Here is a 17174-nt window from a genome sequence, read left to right as displayed (position 1 = left end):
TTGAAAGAAGCTCAACACAGGGGAGAGCAGCCCATGGCGGAGAAACCTGTGGGTGATGCAGTGGCATGGGGAGTCGATGACATCCAGCCAGCTACGTACGGAGAGGAGACGGTGCCTGTGGGAGCCGGGAGTGCCTGGGAGAACCACGCGGACGGTCCACAGCCTTCAACCAAGAGGGAATCGTCGGACATCGAGGTGGGGAGAACAGAACCAGCAGGAGCAGAGCAGCCCGGGACCGGAGACAAGCCAGCGACAGACGTCGAGGGCAAGGGGACATCTCCTGTGCACAGCGCAGGAGGGCTGCTGACTACAAGGGCGGAGGCGGCAGGCGGCTGTCTAGAGACGGAGGCCCTGGATGGGCTGCTGACTACAAGGGCGGAGGCGGCAGGTGGCTGTCTAGAGACGGAGGCCCTGGAGCCTACCTACACGACGCTAATCGTCAAACCAGCGATGGACGTCGAGGGTGTGGCCAAGAATCTACTCGTTCAACAGGCGGTGGGAGAGGTGTACACACTTACACGCCCAGGGAAGGTTCCAGCCGGCCAACCAATGAAGGAGAAGATGACCGCAGTACCGGCAGTTGCGTTCCGTAAGTTTTTACACGCACTGTCAGAGTTGGCAGGAAAGGAGAGGTTCACGCCTCCATTCCTTAAATCTAAGGCCAGAAAGATGCCTTTATTTTCCAATCCTGGTGGAAAGAAAAAGAAGGTGAAGTGGAAATGGACTTGGAGAGACACTTTTCGGAAGTCTGCTAAGGAGTACCATGTGACTTACCCACCATGAGACTCAATACACATACACACACACACCTCCCCCTATCAGACAGCCCAATTAAAAAGAAAAAGAAAAAAAGTGGGGGGATCACTCGACTGTATACCTGGAAAGAAAATATTGTTTGGAAATATGATGTTTTCTGTTTATTTGTTATGTTATAGTTTGCTGTGCTAAATACAGGTCAAATTGATTCAACAGGGTACTGTATTAGTATCATTTTTAGGGATTTATTGGTTTATTTGATTGCCTAGCCACGATTGTTAAACCCATGTGTCATTCTTTTGCTTAGCTCAAATATGTTACAAGTACTTCTATTTTTTATGTATTTTCTTCAAATGTATTATGATGTATTATTTTGATATTGATGGAAAATTCACAATTATTGTTTAATTAAGCTGTTGTTTAATTAACAAGAGGAAGGATTTGACGAGGAATTTGCCATCACCAAAGATCATTTGAATACATTTAAATGAGTCTATACAGACCGAGCTTTGAAGCTCTGAGCCATGCTGTGAGAACAACAGAACTTAACACTTGGCTCTGTTGTCCTGGAGCCTCTTTTCACCTGTTCCCCCCACCCCCCCTCTTCCTTTGTGTGTAAGCAAATGGTCCTTACATCAGTAAGAGATTGTATTCACTTCTGCTCCACCTTGTAGGTGGAGTCTATCTCTGATATAAACTGTACCTCTGTGTTGTATGATTATGCCTGCTTGGGAGACCGGCCTGTGTGCTTGCAGCATCCGTGGACGGCTGTACACGTTAAATAAAGATCAACAAAGAGAACTTGCTTGCCTCCTGACAGACCTTCGAAGCCTCTTGATTCCTCACGCGTTTAGAGTGTGTAAAACCTGCCACGTCAGTGTGGCCGAAATGCAGTATTCTTTTTAAAATAAAAGTTAACGAATATATTTTACCACTATTCCCCCTAATTCCGGCATGGGGAACAAGAATATGAATTGTTATTATAAGTGGTCAAAAGGGTGTTCAAAGTTAGCAATTTCAGCTCTATTTCAGCCAAACAGTCAAATAAGGCTATACAAATCGCGAAAAACTGCCAAATTGTTCGTGTCACGTGTCATTTGGTGTTTTGTTCAGACCAGTTCACAGAGGATCTCATTAATGACCGTCTCCTGTTGCACGGAGTGATGTTATTCTGACAAGTGACGAGTGACGAGGAGTCGGGTTAGCAGGGATGAAACAGTCACCATTAGGGGCATTGTGGTCTCTTGAGCTTTTAGCAAACAACTGTAATACTACAGTAATTATCTCCTCTAGTCCGTAACAGACAGATACAGGGATGCCCTGTCTGTCTGTCTGTCTGTCTGTCTGTCTGTCTGTCTGTCGGTCCGTCTGTCGGTCTGTCGGTCCGTCTGTTTGTCTGTGAGCAGTTACTCTAGGGCGCTACTGGACCGAGCGGCACTACTGGACTGAGGAAGGACTTTACTCCACATTTTATCTCTCAATGGTGTCCCAATTCTGGAACAATAACAGGCTGAATTCACTTTTTGGCATACAGCCTAACTATTGAATCGTAGCAGGGGGAAAAAAGCGTTTTCATACCATTTTCATAACATGTGCATTTGCATTTATATACAGTAATGTACATCTAATCAATAATATCTGTTAATGTATTTTAATTCATCAAATGTATATTAAATACATGAGAAAAAGAGGTTGCGCATCAGCAATGGATTTCAGTGGAGTGCCAGACCCAAATCAAGTATACATCAAAAAATAGGAATTAAAAATTCCAAAAAGGTAGCACATCCAAACATTAAACAAGCGGGGGACAAGGTACTCACATTTCCATTTCTTTATTGGCAAACACCAAGTAAGTTACGCTGACGCGTTTCGGCTATGCAGCCTTCATCAGAGCATTCACATCAAGTGAATTCAAGTCAATTTATACAAAAGGGGTCAGAGTTCACCTACAGCTGAAATCTCAAGTTAATCAACAGGGTCCAATCACAAACTGCTTTGAATAAACATTTTGAGGCATAGTAGGCCTATATATCTCGGTTACACATCCAGGCATTAAAGCCAATCTTAACCCAGAAAGCATTTTAAGCTATAGTCATCATTCAGTCCATTGGGTGTCATGGTATTGAGTGTGTATATCCACTGCATTTCTCTTTGGGCTAGTCTCTTTAGAATATCACCCCCTCTGCTGGGCATCTCGATTCTCTCAATCCCACAGAATTTTAATGAAGAAGGTGAACCATGGTTTGCTTCAGCATAATGTTTTGCAATGGCATAATCCATATTTCCTGTACGGATTGCAGTTTTGTGTTCTGATATTCTCTGTTTGAGGGGTCGTTTAGTTTGCCCTACGTATGCCAGGCCACAAGGGCATAGTAACATGTAAATCACATGTGTCGATTTGCAATTAATGAATTGACGAATAGGAATTTTCTTTCCAGTGTGGGGATGATTGAGTGATTTCATGTCTGATGTATTGTTGCAGCAGGCACACATGCCACATCTGTACATTCCAGTTGTTGTCAGCCATGTGGTCTTTTTCTGAACCATATTTTTGTACATGACTGTGCCTTTGATTATGGGTGCCCTCCTGAATGCAACAAGGGGTTGAGATTTACAAAGGTCCTTCAATGTTGGCTCTGCTTGGAGCAAATGCCAGTGCCTGTTGAGTATTTGTTTGATTTGTGAAGCACAGTGGTTAAATTCAGTAGAGAAACAAGCCCGACTTGGATTTTTAGTTTTTGGTGGAGTGGATAGAAGTTCTGGACGGGAGGCGTTATTAGAACATTGTATGGCTTTCTGAATAGATTGTGAGGAATAGCCTCTGTCTTTAAAACGAGTACTCATAATGGTTTGTTTGGAGTGAAAATCATCAAGATTTGAACAGTTGCGTTTTAGCCTCAAAAATTGACCTACAGGAATGTTGTCCTTAAGGTGTCTTGGATGGTTACTGGTAGCATGCAAAATTGAGTTGCGTTCCATGTCTTTTCTGAAAATAGATGTGTGAATCATTCCAGTTTCATCCTTGGATATGGTTAAATCCAAATAGTTAATTTTGACCATGCTTTGTTCACAAGTGAATTTCAGGAAACTTGAGCTGTTGAGATATGATACAAAGTCTATTAGTTCAGTCTGTGTCCCATCCCAAAATAACAGGATATCATCAATGTATCGTTTGTATAGCCTAGTTTAATTTTTGAATAGTAGGGGTTATTATTAGGGTCATTGATAACATTTTCTTCCCATTTTCCCACAACCAATCCAGCCACAGAAGGTGCTGTTGCTGTCCCCATTGCAGTCCCAGATTGCTGGAGGTACCAGTTGGATCCATATTGCATGTAATTTCGACTCAGGACAATGTGCAACAGTTCCAATAAAAACGAATTTGGGGGGATTTGTGTTATTTCTCTCTTGGACAAGTAATAGGAAGCAGCATTCAAAGCATCTTCATGGGGGATGCAGCCATATAAATTTACAACATCAAGAGAGACTAATATTGTGTTCTGATTCAAAGTGCAATTACTCAGACAGTTGAGCACATCTTTTGTGTCTCCAAGGTAGGCGGGCAGATCCTTCACAAAGTCTTTCAAAAAGAAGTCAACAAATTTTGACAATGGTTCAGTGAGAGAGCCTCGTCCTGAGACAATTGGTCTGAGAGGGGGTTCTGTGGGGTGTTTGTGGATTTTTGGGAGACTGTAGATGATGGGCGTGATGGGATGCTGACTAGTTAGGTAGGCATGTTCTTTTTTTGTGATCCAGTTAGATTCAAGAGCAACTTTCAATAGATTGTCAATTTCAGATTTGTATTCATTCAGGGGATTTTTCACAAGCTGCCTGTAGGTGGGGCTGTTCAGGTTTTCAAGCATTCTTTTATGATAATATTCAGTGTCTAAAACAACAACTGCACCTCCTTTGTCAGCAGAACGGATAGTGATTTCTGGATTTTCCTCCAACTCCTTTAGTGCAGCACATTGCTCCTCATAGGTTAAGTTTGCATACTTGGGGCCTTTATCTTCCTTAAGCATTTTTTCAATGTCATGTTCAACAAGTTTGTTGAATGTCACAATGACAGGACTTAGGTTGGTTGAGGGGCAAAATGATGACTTTGCATAAAAAGGAGAGGGATTATTTGCACCAGTTTCAGTCTCATCAGTAGGTGATATCTGTGCAGTATAATAAGGTGCACTCTTATGGTGGGGAGAAAATAAAATTTTCAAATGGAGTTGTCTCATGAATTTATAAGTGTCCACCTTTAAGTTGAAAGCATTGACTTTGTTAGTCACAGCAAATGAGAGGCCTTTGCTTAGAACTGAGGTTTGGGAGGGGTATATTAAATACATTTAGAAAGTGCATTATACATGTATCAAAAGCATTCAGCAAATGTATTTAACACATAACGTAACACATTTGATGAACACGTTTAAAAATAAATGTTACATTTGTGTTTCCTTTAGCTCATAGGGGTCTTCTTCTCTTGTCTGCTTCCGGACGACCAGCATGGACAGCACGAAGAAGATCAGCCCTCCAATGATGAAGCTGAGCAGAGTGCCCAAGAACCTACGGAGCAGCAGCACAGTACAATGCCACTCAATTCAATCTTTATTACAGACTCACGGTCCAGATCACATACAGAGGAACAAAAGACAGTAAATAATAAAACAAATTAAAAATAGAAAAATTAAAATATACATACATACATACATACATGTATTAAGGCTGTACCCTAGACCTTATTTTAGGACTCGAACTTCGGCAGAAATTTCCGAGTGAACATTCGGACCATTTGTTTCTAATTAATTAAAAAAATAAACGTCTCGATCAGAGCGTCTGAGTTTCTGTAGCAGTTTTCGGAAGGGCGGGGGAGCAGTCGGTTTGGGGGGGTTCCCGACGGCTGCGCGTCGCTTCCTCCTCTGACAGAGGGGAAGCGAGTAAGCGACGCCGTCAGAAGCCCCCTCACTCAGGAAGGCCCCCTCACTCTCTGACACACAACGTGTTGCGACAATAACATACAGCCTACCGGTATGTAAGAGGAATATAAACACAAGACCGTGGCGCAAAACTTCATATTTACCCTGCTATAATGCAACAAAAGTGTGTTCTTCCACACTCACAAGAAGTGGGCACAGGGAAAAAGCAGATCTTCCGTGACCGTTTTGCTTAATAATGATCAGAGTTCACTCCTTTTTGTTATCATGCGAGCATAATGCTAATATATTATGGCTGCTAGTAAGAAAAGCGATCATGCTGGCGTGTGTGTGTGTGACTGTGAGAGAGAGAGAGAGAGAGAGAGAGAGAGAGAGAGAGACGCGTCAGTCTCCAATCACCATATGAACGTGCACAGCAGAACAATAAGGGGAGATTTCTTTAAAAAATCGTAACTTCTGACAGGAATGCACTAGAAACTTACTTTTTTTTACATGTTCATATCGCATTCTCGCCGAGATATATTTTCAAGTTAATAAAAAATAAAAATAAATAATTATTATTATATATTTTTTTAAATAAAAATTATATAAAAAAAACGAATGGTTCAAGCCCATTAATTAAGATTCGAGTGCCAACCCTAACGAGCGAACATTCGAACCTTGAATGTTTGGGGACAGCCTTAACATGTACATGTACACAGTGCATATGCTCACAGCCTGTAGAGGCAGTTTCGTCAATGTCGTCAAATCATGGAAGAGAACCTATTAGAGCTCTTCACAGGGTTGGTTAACAACCTGATGACACAGTTGTCAGACTCCTCTAGTCGACACATGCATTTGTACATTAAGTTTCTTAGAAGGGCTTGACAGCTGATTGGCACTGTGCCATCTTGGTACCCTCACTAGTAATCGTAATGCATCATTATATACAACCTTAAGTTTATGCATGCTACTCACCTTGTAGTTACTCCACAGGTGAGCAGTATACAACGGTGTACAGAAAGCTTTAAACAGTGATACCATGACATCTGAAGAGCAATTATGAACTTTCCTCATTAAAATGTTTGTCTATGAATGTCTTTATCATGTGTGAGGTCATCAAATATATAGTGCCTGAGGTACTGCAGACAAGGAGAATGTTAGCACTGAGAATAAAGTTAGGATCCTCTTTACTTTGCACAATCAGGATGCTACTCTTCTTGGCATTATACTTAAAGGACCACTTTTCAACCTATCTTCATATAATAGGTCCTCACTAATAATCATGAAAAAATCGCGCAATTATTTTCTACTCAGTCTGTGTCTCATAGGAGGGCTGTGGGCAGTTCAGAAACCGTCTTCCAGTGACATCATCGATTAGGAATCCAAGCTAATAGAAACGGCAGGCTTTCTAGTCCTGAAAAGTTGCAATGCGAAAATGGAAGCCATCGTTCTCACGATAATTTAAATCTAAACATTTTTGTAAAAAATCTGCTCAATGATGATGTCACTGGAAGACACTTTCTAAACTGCCCACTATGAGACACAGACTGAGTAGTAAAAAATCGTGCCATTTTATCATGATTATTAGTGAGGATGTAGTATATGAAGATAGGTTGAAAAGTGGTGAAGTGGTCCTTTAATATTAAAGTTAATACCATACTGGGAACAAATCCTCAAAAGCTGCTGTAAGCCTGCACTCTACGGGGAAATGATAACCAAATCGTTAAAGGTAGACGGTGCATGTGTATCATATCATTCGTATGGCTGCCATTTTGAGCTCTAATATAGCAGGCACAGCACGCTGTCGCTGCCACTCAAAGTCACTACTGGCCAATCAGAGCACGTCTTTTCCGAGGCTTGTCAGAATCATTACTTCCTCCTCAGTGACATCACTTCCAAGACCAGGAAAAGACGTGCTGTGATTGGCCAGTAGTCACTTTGAGCGAAAGGGGGGCCGTGCCTCCACCATATTGGAGTTCAAAATGGCGGCCTCCATAAAATACATGTCGCTCCAATGAACTGCAGCGGCGAATGAGGTATCTAGGTTTGTTGTCGCTTTTGAGTGCTTTTTAGGCCTTGGCGGATGCGGCTTGTCGACACATAGCCTACGTTAAAATCACTTTTGGTGTGTGTGTGTGTGTGTGTGTGTGTGTGTGTGTGTGTGTAGGGTTATAGTTGAGATAAGGTGAGAAGCTCAGCCATCCGTGAGGAACTTGAAGCAGAGCTCCTTTCATCTATCCTTTGCTTAGAAAGGAGCCAAATTGTGGTTGGACATCTATTATGGATGCCTCCTGGTCGCCTCCCCAGGGAGGTCTTCCTGGCACGTCCAACTGGGAGGAGACCACAGGTCAAAGCGAATACCAGGTGGATTATATCTCCATGCTGGCCTGGGAAAATTCCACAGGATCCCCCAGTCTGAGCTGACCCTGTTTGACGGTCATGTTACATGACTTCAGAGATAATTTTGTACCCAAAGTGAAAGTCATGTTTCTGGAAGTCTGGGGTCTGCTACGGGACCTGCTACACTGTTGAAGATGGATGGATGGATGGATGGATGGATGGATGGATGGATGGATGGATGGGTGAGTGGGTGGGGACTAGGACAGTTTTTACCATCAGCTGATGTATTGACAACCCTGCTTGGGAGGTAGTGTACTTGCCTCTGTCTGAAGTTGGTCATGTCATAGTAGAGACAGGAAGTCCTCTGGCCACACCTCTCACCCCACAGGATGCAGGTGGTGTCTATGACACTACCATACAACACCGGGCCTGGCAAGAACGCTTTATAGAGAGAGTTGTGTGTGTGACCAAAAATCAAGATAAATTGAATTAAGCCCTTTAAACCTTCACAGAAAAATACTATTGTTGGTAATATTGATCTATTAGGGTTAATTTTGTGTTGTGTGATGGACTCACCCAAGACCCTCCAAAGAAAGTGCTGGACTCCAATTGCAAAGGACTTATCTTCTGGAGGTACTATCCTGAGAGAGAGAGAGAGAGAGAGAGAGAGAGAGAGAGTATACTTGTGTGTTTCTTGGTGTGTTTTAAGAGGGAGCATGTTAGTCCATCTCTTGTAGTGTTTCCATTGCAGTCATGGTAGCACCATTTGCATTTGAAACAGCTGCCAATACACATCCTGCTATCATAGTTGTTCTGAAAAAAATATATAATGGAAAATAATCTGTGTTATGTCATGGTGTGTGTGTGTGTGTGTGTGTGTGTGTGTGTGTGTGTGTGTGTGTGTGTGTGTGTGTGTGTGTGTGTGTGTGTGTGTGTGTGTGTGTGCATGCAAGCCTGTGTGTGCGTGCGTGCAACGTGTGTGTGCATGTGTGTCTCTCCATCTGTCTACCTGAGTATCATCATGAAGGAGGGTGTATGGGCGATGGAGGCAAGGAAGCAGGTGACAGCGGCTAGCGCCATGAAGACAGGGAGGAGGTGGGTGCAGTCACTGAGACAAGCCCTTGACATCGCATGGCCTTCGTCCACACACATGCATGATGTATAGTTCTGTGGAGAGACAAGTAAAAAAAACATGTCAAAAACACTATATTCAGTACAGCACGGACTATATTATATAAAGAAACATTGGCTTGGCAAAAGTTTCACTTCACAAATTGCAGTTTTAAGCTGGTCCAAGTGCTTTAATGAACGCAGCATTCAGGTTTTTGCTTTGGAACAAGTCACTGCAAAAACAGCTGAAGCAGAACCTGTTATCCTAGTTACTTTGTAGTACAGGTTATAATAGTACTTTTAGAATGCCAATGTCTTTAAAAAAACGAATCTAACTGTATTGTGAACCATTGAGTGTTTAACTTCACATCAGTTGTATTTCCACAGCTCCTGTTGCTGTCATTAACAACTGTACCAACTACCAATTGGTCAATTTCCACAACACTATTCTCTTTCTAGCTTGTTCAGCAATACCACTGATGTTTGTAAGGGACATTTATGTCATATGTTGGAACAAACAACGTGGGAATGTCTGTTATTTAAAACCTTTTTAACCAATCAGATCTCGTAATGATCATGGGTCCATTAATTATGCAAACAATTTTCCCTGTCATTTGTTGACAATGGTTTGTGCCATTTAATTTTACCTTGCACTTTGTAAGAGTGTCTGCTAAAGACCTAAATGGAAAATTGCCACACATGTTTCCTTCCTGTTTCCCTCTCCTCTTGCAAAGCAAGCACCTACCATAACTTTCATGTCCTCCATCTCCATAGACTGACAGCCCGCATGACAGGGGGACCTGAATTCTACTCCATCTGAGCCACATACTGGGTTGAATGCCTCCTTAGGACATGCACAGTCAGCATTACATAACATGGGATCATTGCTAAAGAAACAAATACAAACACACATTAGTAGGACAACAGAACATCAGCAATGTGGCAATTGTTTCCTGCTGGTTCACATATACGAAAACATGCATGTACTGTGTCAGTCTGTGTGTACTCTCTCACATGCACCCACTCACACACGCACATACACAGATCTTGAACCAAGGGCAACATACAGAAAGCAACCATGTAATCCTCCATAAATACTTTACTGGGGGAATACGCCACCAACTGTCTGTGTGGGGCAGCCAATCATTAGTAGCGGTATAGCCGTGCACACGGCCAGCAGTACGACTGCAGAACACAGCTTGCCAGCGCCAGTCAAAGATAGATTCAACTTCCGCATCAGACCTCCACCCAGCAAGATGCCCAGCACAGCAAATGGAATAACGACTCCACCTGCGTGGAACAAAGTACATGTACATGTCTATGGCTGTATATGATACTACCTGCATTAAATACCCAGGTGCAAATGCACCCAAGTAAGTCTCTTGAGAGACAGATTTGTTGGCTCCCACAGTTTTCAAATACTTCTGCCTTTTAACAGCATGTACTTCGCAAGCTCTGAAAATGAGCATAGGCCTACAATAAAGCAGCTGTCCCGCCTTTCCCCCCATACACTTGTACACGGAAATAAGTCTAATTGGAGAACAAATTAGTCAATGCCTAGCTGGCTTACAAAATGGAGGGTTTCTACATGAATTTGGGGAAAAGAAGGCCTAGCTAGATTGAAATTCAAAGATGAACCCCCACATTCATTGCACCTCATGGAGTCCCATTTCATGCAGACTACTTCAAAATTAAGTGCAGCGCTAGCTCACCTATCAGCATGTTGGCGAAAGAGAAAGACAGGCTGAACTGTTTCCCAATGAACTTTCCCATGAAGACGGCAAAGCCGACCACCATTGCTGCCATGCACACTTGGGCAAACACTACCAACAGGAAGACGGGGCTTCGGAACGTCCTCAAGGCGATGCGAGGGAAACCTAGTGGAGGTAAGGATAAGAAATTGGATGAGGATGAGCAGAAAGGAAAAAGTACTTAAATTGATGGGAAGAGGAGAAGAGAAAGGGAAGAATGTGAAAGACGAAGCAAGAGAAAGGGAAAGAGATAAGTTATGAAAACATTCTGGAGCAATGACTCTTATCTATACTGTAGTCTATTCACAGCTATCCTAACATTTCTGAAAACCTTTCTGGGGCCCAAGCCTAGGAGAAGTGTGGAGAAATCATGTCCTTAAGCCCCCGCTTACCAATAATAATTTAATATAATAATTTAAAGATGATTTACGGCTTTGATAACTGCGGACATTTCCCCCCACGTGATGTCTATGTCTCATATTAAATATAGGCATCTAAGTGTGCATGCACGCACACACAGGAGTGCACACATTATCTCGGTCCCTGGCCTTTGGCGTGGTGGAGATGCTAAATTAAAAAGAGATAATCTAGAATTAATTTGGTGCAATCATCATGCCCTGTGGAGTCACCTGTACCCTGCAACAGACACAACAGGTAAATTGCAAGTCTCACTTTTGAGGAACTGAGTGAGGGTTTGTTCCTGCTCCGGGCCTGCTGGCTGTTCCTTCTCCGTTGTTGGGTCATCATCCTCATCACCATCCTGACCAAAGGAAACAGAGATGACACAGTGGGTTTACACACACACACACACACACACACACACACACACACACACACACACACACACACCCACGCACCCACACACACACACACACACACACACACGCATGCATGCATTCACGCACACACTATACTGCACCTTTTTGGGCATCTCCCTGGGGAAGAACATGTAGGGCAGCGCTGTGATGAAGAGGAGGATGGCAGATCCTAAGAAGCCCAGCCACCAGGCTCCTACGAAGCGCTGATCTGTAGGATCCAATTGGATCTCATCTGAAGACAACAGAGAACCACTAAAATGATGAAATGATGTCGATGAAAACAACTAAACAATCTTATTACAGTACATCCTGTTTGTTGGTCTGTACAGAAAGGTTTGCCAGATTGCCATGCCACCTTTTGTGCACTTTCATGATTCCAGGAGGCAGAAACCGATTTGTGATACCACCATGACCTTTCCTTTAGCGCCAGGTCAGCATCCAGCAAACTGTTTGTCTCCATTGAGTGCATTTCTGTCTCAACAGTCCATCCATCTTTGAACAAATTGATAAACACAAAATGTAAAGAAAAACAAATCTAATGCTGAATCATGTTCCTGTTACTGCATTAACTATCCCTCCTCAAAAGTTTGGAAACATATTTTACTGTACTGTTTATGCTTTACAAATAGGTCAAATCTTGTAACTTCGGCAGCCATTCAATATGCAGCACTGCCCTCTAGTGTCTACCATAACAAATAGCTGAATCATAGAGTGATGGAGGATTTGAGTCCATCTCAAGATAATACCTGTTGACATGAGCACACTGACAGATGACGGATAGATGAAATATAAATGTCCTTGTTTTTGCATATGTTACTGTATGTCCACGGATATGGTTTAAAATGGTGAAAACATTCATTTATTTTTGAGAACCAAAACATTCCAGCCACAATAAGTATTCCATGCAGCTGGTTAATGAGTGGAGTTGCACTTGATCATGAGTTTCACAATGTCCCATTTTTTCATAGGCCTATAGACAGACATTTTGTGTGTATTATCAGAATATTTAACTGGTGTACATCCCCCTCCCCCTCCCATATGCTTCACTGTGAACCACTTCTTCCTTCCTTTATATTCATACTTAACCTATCTACAAACAGCTATCACGTATAATGACAAATAACCTCGTACCTGGCGACAGCTTGTCGAAGTCCACGTAATAGCTTAGCGTGAAGCCACCCACAAGGAAACTAAGAGCCGGACCAAAAGAACTCACTGCCAGAAGAACACCTACAGAGAATAGAAACCACAGCCAAGGGTAAGAATTGAGTTGCTTTTGACAGAGAAACATGTATAGGCCTACACAAAGGTGTCCTTGTTGTAAATGACAATGTCACTGTTTGTTTTCCGTGTTTTTTATTTCACTAATGCAACAAAAAGTGGAGAAAACAGTTCCTGTGTTTGTGCATCAAAAACTCGGTCATGCGGCTGGCTCCCACAATATTCCCTACAAGGTTTGTCTTGGTTTCCTCTATGGGTCTAATCACTGATTTACACTTCCACTCTCCCTTCCAAGTAATCAACATTTGTTTTGTGCACAATAGCGCATACCAAGGTATATCGGTGAGGCCTTCTTGCTGGCAAAGTCATCAATGTAGGAGATGCCAAAGGGCTGGATAGGAACAGTGCCAACACCCATCAGTAGCTGAGCCATGAGCAGGACAGGGTAGATCCACTGCTCTGCTGTGCTTTCCTGTGATGTGCAACCCTGATCGGGTGACACTGTGGCGTTGTCTGCTTGGCAGAGGCCAGAGCTGTTTGCTGTTTGAACACAGAGAGAGACAGACAGCAGGTAGATGGAATAGAACTGTCCAGAGCCAGAACATGAATACATCGGGCAGATGTGGTAATGTATGTTTTTTGTAATAATAAAGTAACTAGTAACTGATGTTTTCAAATAATTGTAGTGGAGTAAAAGTATATTTGCCTCTGAGATGTAGGCTAGTGGAGTAAAAGTAAAAGCACAGAAAATTGGTAGTGCTCCAGTAAAGTAAACATGTGACACCACTGTAATGTATGTGTGAACATGCGTGCTGTGCGACTCACAGCTGACGTGGTCAGTGTATGTGTAGCGATCTCCCAGGAAGTGAGGCAGAGTATTGAGCAGGGAGGCCAGGCTGCAGATCAGAGCTCCTCCTCCGATGAACTTGGGACGGTGAACACGGCTCCCCAAGAAACTCACAAACATTATGAGCAACAAGCTCCCCACCTGCATGCACATTACATCCAGGACACAGCCCCAACAAGAGAAATATTTATTCAGAAGGGATTTCCAACCGTGCCTCTAGCCTAGAGTCTGGTGCCAGTCTGGTGCATCTCAGAGGTAGGACAGGTTACAGGAGGCACTGGACCAGCTCAGACAGTTTAAGCCCTTATTTTATTAACATGGTGCAAGTAATAAAGCGGCAACGTTCCGATGCTTCAGTTACATCCTCGTCAAGTCATGAGAAAGATTTATTGTATGCTCTTTGTAGGCAAGAAGTGAAACTGAATGCCGGTTCAGCTACAAGCAGGATCTGATGTAGTATAAGGGGGTGGACCATTGCCGACATGACATGAACATGACCTTGTAGAGGAATTGTCTGAGTTCCAAACAAATGCTTCTGTGTAAGGATGTCAAAAATCGCCCTCCCGATATTATCAGCAGATATCATGACATTTTTAATATCAGAAATATCATGCTATTTTACAGACTAAACAAAGATCTACAGCAGAAGAATCAACTTGTTTGTTTTACTGTCTGTTGCGCATCTGTGAAGTCTGAACTAGATATACTATGAAAACCTGCATTTCATGTCAGTCACACTTCATGTCAGTTAGTCCGTCAGTCACGCCCTGTGACACGCTCCATACTGTATACTGTATGGCCATCTCCATACATGAAGATCATGACACTGAACTCATCAAGCCCCGGATAGCCATACATGGAGAAGACTGGATCATCACCTAGATCTGTATCGGTGTTGATATCGGTGTTGATATCAGAATCAGAAATTAAAAGTTGGACAAATATCGGAAAATCGGGACATTGGGGGGAAAAGCCAATATCTAAACATCCCTTATGTGAAATGCCAGAGAGTGCTGTCCCAAGACATCTTGCTCGTAATAATCAAATAATGTTTGACACACCAATTATTCTCATTGGTGTGTGGGCTAGTGAAGTGTGGAGATAAGATAACTAGGGCTCACCTCATTGAAACCAGACAGGAGGCCAGATTCCGTGCTTGAGAACCCATAGCGTCTCTCTATGGTGGGGATGCCACCCGCCGTAAAACCAGACACTAACATCAGAGCCAACTGCAGCAGTCCATGGCAGAAGACAAAGAACTAAACAAAGAGAGAGAAGGAGAGAGAAGTCAGATAATTAGAATACTGTATACAATTAATGTAGCTCTGTTATTACATCATCTGTCTATGGTCTCTTAGAACGGAGGGTTACACTGTAACCCAGGTTCTCTGAGTGGAGAGACTGGCTCTCCACTACATATTATGTACGGGAACTGACCCCACGGGGCAGTGTTCATGGATATCTCTTTAAGACACATCACTAGGCCCAGGCCGTAGCGTAACGGTCTGGGCACCGGACTGGTAATCCAGTCGCAGTGTGCCGCGGGTTCGACTCCCGGACCCGACACGGCCTTTACTGCATGTCATCCCCCCATCTCTCTCCCGTTTCCTGTCAGCCTACTGTCTGTCCCTTCAAAAATCAATAAAAGGCGTAAGCCGCAAAAAATATCTAAAAAAAAAAAAAAAGACACATCACTATGGTGGCCCTGCCCAGATGCCAATCAGCGGGATATTTAAGCCCCATCTGTGCAGAGCCACTTCGATTAACTTGATTGACACGAATTTCGGAGCGGCTCTTTCGTGGAGAGCCAGTCTCTCCACTCAGAGAACCTGGGTTACAGTGTAACCCTCCGTTCTCTATCGTGTTCGAGACTGGCTCTCCACTACATATTATTCAATATGTACGGGAACTCTCTAAGACACACCGCGAGGAAATAAGCAGGGCAGCCCGAGGCAGTTTACCTGAATTCCATCCGAGCCTATAAGTGGTGAGCGCCATGAGTCACAGGCGCTTGCCAAAATGCTCCAAAACGTCAGTATTCATACCAAGTAAGTAATACTCGTGGCCTAGGCGCAAGACGCCACCTAGGCTCAGCTGGCCCAGCACAATGCTAGGCCAGTGACCACCGGGGTGAAGGGCTGCTCAAGCCAGCCCGTCAGATGCCCGGCCGGGCCGACCTGACCGGTCAAGGTGCCGGTGACCCTACCGCAGAGTAGCACGCAGGAGCGACTCCCACAGGGGGAGCGGATGCCACCACGTTCCATCGGTAGGACAGGGTGAATGTAGACAGAGTCGCCCATGTCACTGCTGTGTAGATATCTGTCAGAGATACACCATTCTACATCAACCAGGGGGCTGTCGTCCCATGGGCAGAGTGTGCCCGCCTTCCAGGCGACACTGGCACTCCTGCCTGCTTGTCCCTGTTGGATCACCCCTGTGATCCGGTGGGACAGTCCAGCCTTTGATCATGGTCTACCCGAGCACCCCTGCTAAAACACACAAAGCGCTGGTCCGTCACGTTGTGGGCCTACGTGTGGCCCTGACATACAACTCCAACGCTCTAGCGGGGCAGAGTGGGAGACCAGCTCTGTCTGCACACTTCATCCGTCTGCATGTAAAGAGAGGACAGAGCTCAATCACCTGATTGAGATGTGCCCCTGAGAGAACCTTGGGGAGAAGGTTGGGTCGAGGTGTAAATTGACAGCGCTCGCAACTCCCACATTTCTCCTTGCAGACGTGACTATATAATACTGCTGTCTTGAGTGACAGCATGTCAGGCTCACTGACTAAACGATTTTAAGGGGGCTCATCATAGAGCCTCCAGGGCTAACGGCCTGGCCCCCAAACAGAACTGGTGGGGCCCTAACCTGAGCTCCTCTGAGCACCAGGGTGCCATTCGGGAAATGTAACCAGGTTACTGCAGTCTGCAGTCATGCACTCCCGCTCAAGTCAGCCCGTCGTACAGTAGGCCAACAGACTGTTGAAGCCATGTCCTGATGCGGAGCCCAGCACACTCAGTGAGGAGGGTGCTGGCTGTCACATGGATACCACACTGGTATAACCTGCTAAATGCGGACGGCATCGACACAGAGTCCGTCATGCACACAGATCTCAGATAGAGGGACATCTCGTCATCAGTGCATGGGCCACAAGGCCCTGCACGGATTGTGCCCACATCCCTGCCCACCTATATGCCTGCTAGATTGTTCCACAACCCAATGAGGGAGCCCAGTTTTGGAGACCATCTGCTTAAAACAGTTTGGCCCATTAGAGGCCCTGACAGGGCCCAACCGTGACTGCAATCCCGCTTCACCACCCTGCTTAGGAGGGTGGGAAGGGTGCAACCCAACAGGCTGACTGGCTCGTACTCTGATCAGGCCGTATGGTATAGAATGCAGGGATTGGTGCCAGCACCACCTAACCTTTG

The 17174-nt window shown here is 44.2% G+C and overlaps 1 protein-coding gene across 1 annotated transcript; it reads right to left on the bottom strand.

Moving 5' to 3' along the window:
* Positions 1–5186: 5186 nt before the first annotated feature.
* On the bottom strand, positions 5187–16643 carry LOC310873348 (solute carrier organic anion transporter family member 2B1-like; the record flags this gene model as incomplete). Its single annotated transcript, XM_083785711.1, has 15 exons — positions 5187–5310; positions 8321–8441; positions 8577–8641; positions 9010–9167; positions 9856–9997; positions 10214–10400; positions 10823–10987; positions 11534–11621; positions 11781–11911; positions 12811–12909; positions 13231–13440; positions 13726–13888; positions 14869–15006; positions 15871–16066; positions 16615–16643. The coding sequence occupies 15 exons, from the start codon at positions 16641–16643 to the stop codon at positions 5187–5189; spliced, it is 2016 nt and encodes a 671-aa protein (XP_083641837.1).
* Between the last annotated feature and the right edge of the window lie 531 nt (positions 16644–17174).

This window comes from Protomyctophum parallelum (genome assembly GCF_964188405.1).
Source record: "Protomyctophum parallelum genome assembly, chromosome: 16".
NCBI classification, from domain to species: Eukaryota; Metazoa; Chordata; class Actinopteri; order Myctophiformes; family Myctophidae; genus Protomyctophum; species Protomyctophum parallelum.
The sequence above is the reverse complement of the archived record's forward strand: the minus strand, read 5'-3'. Positions and strand labels throughout refer to the sequence as shown.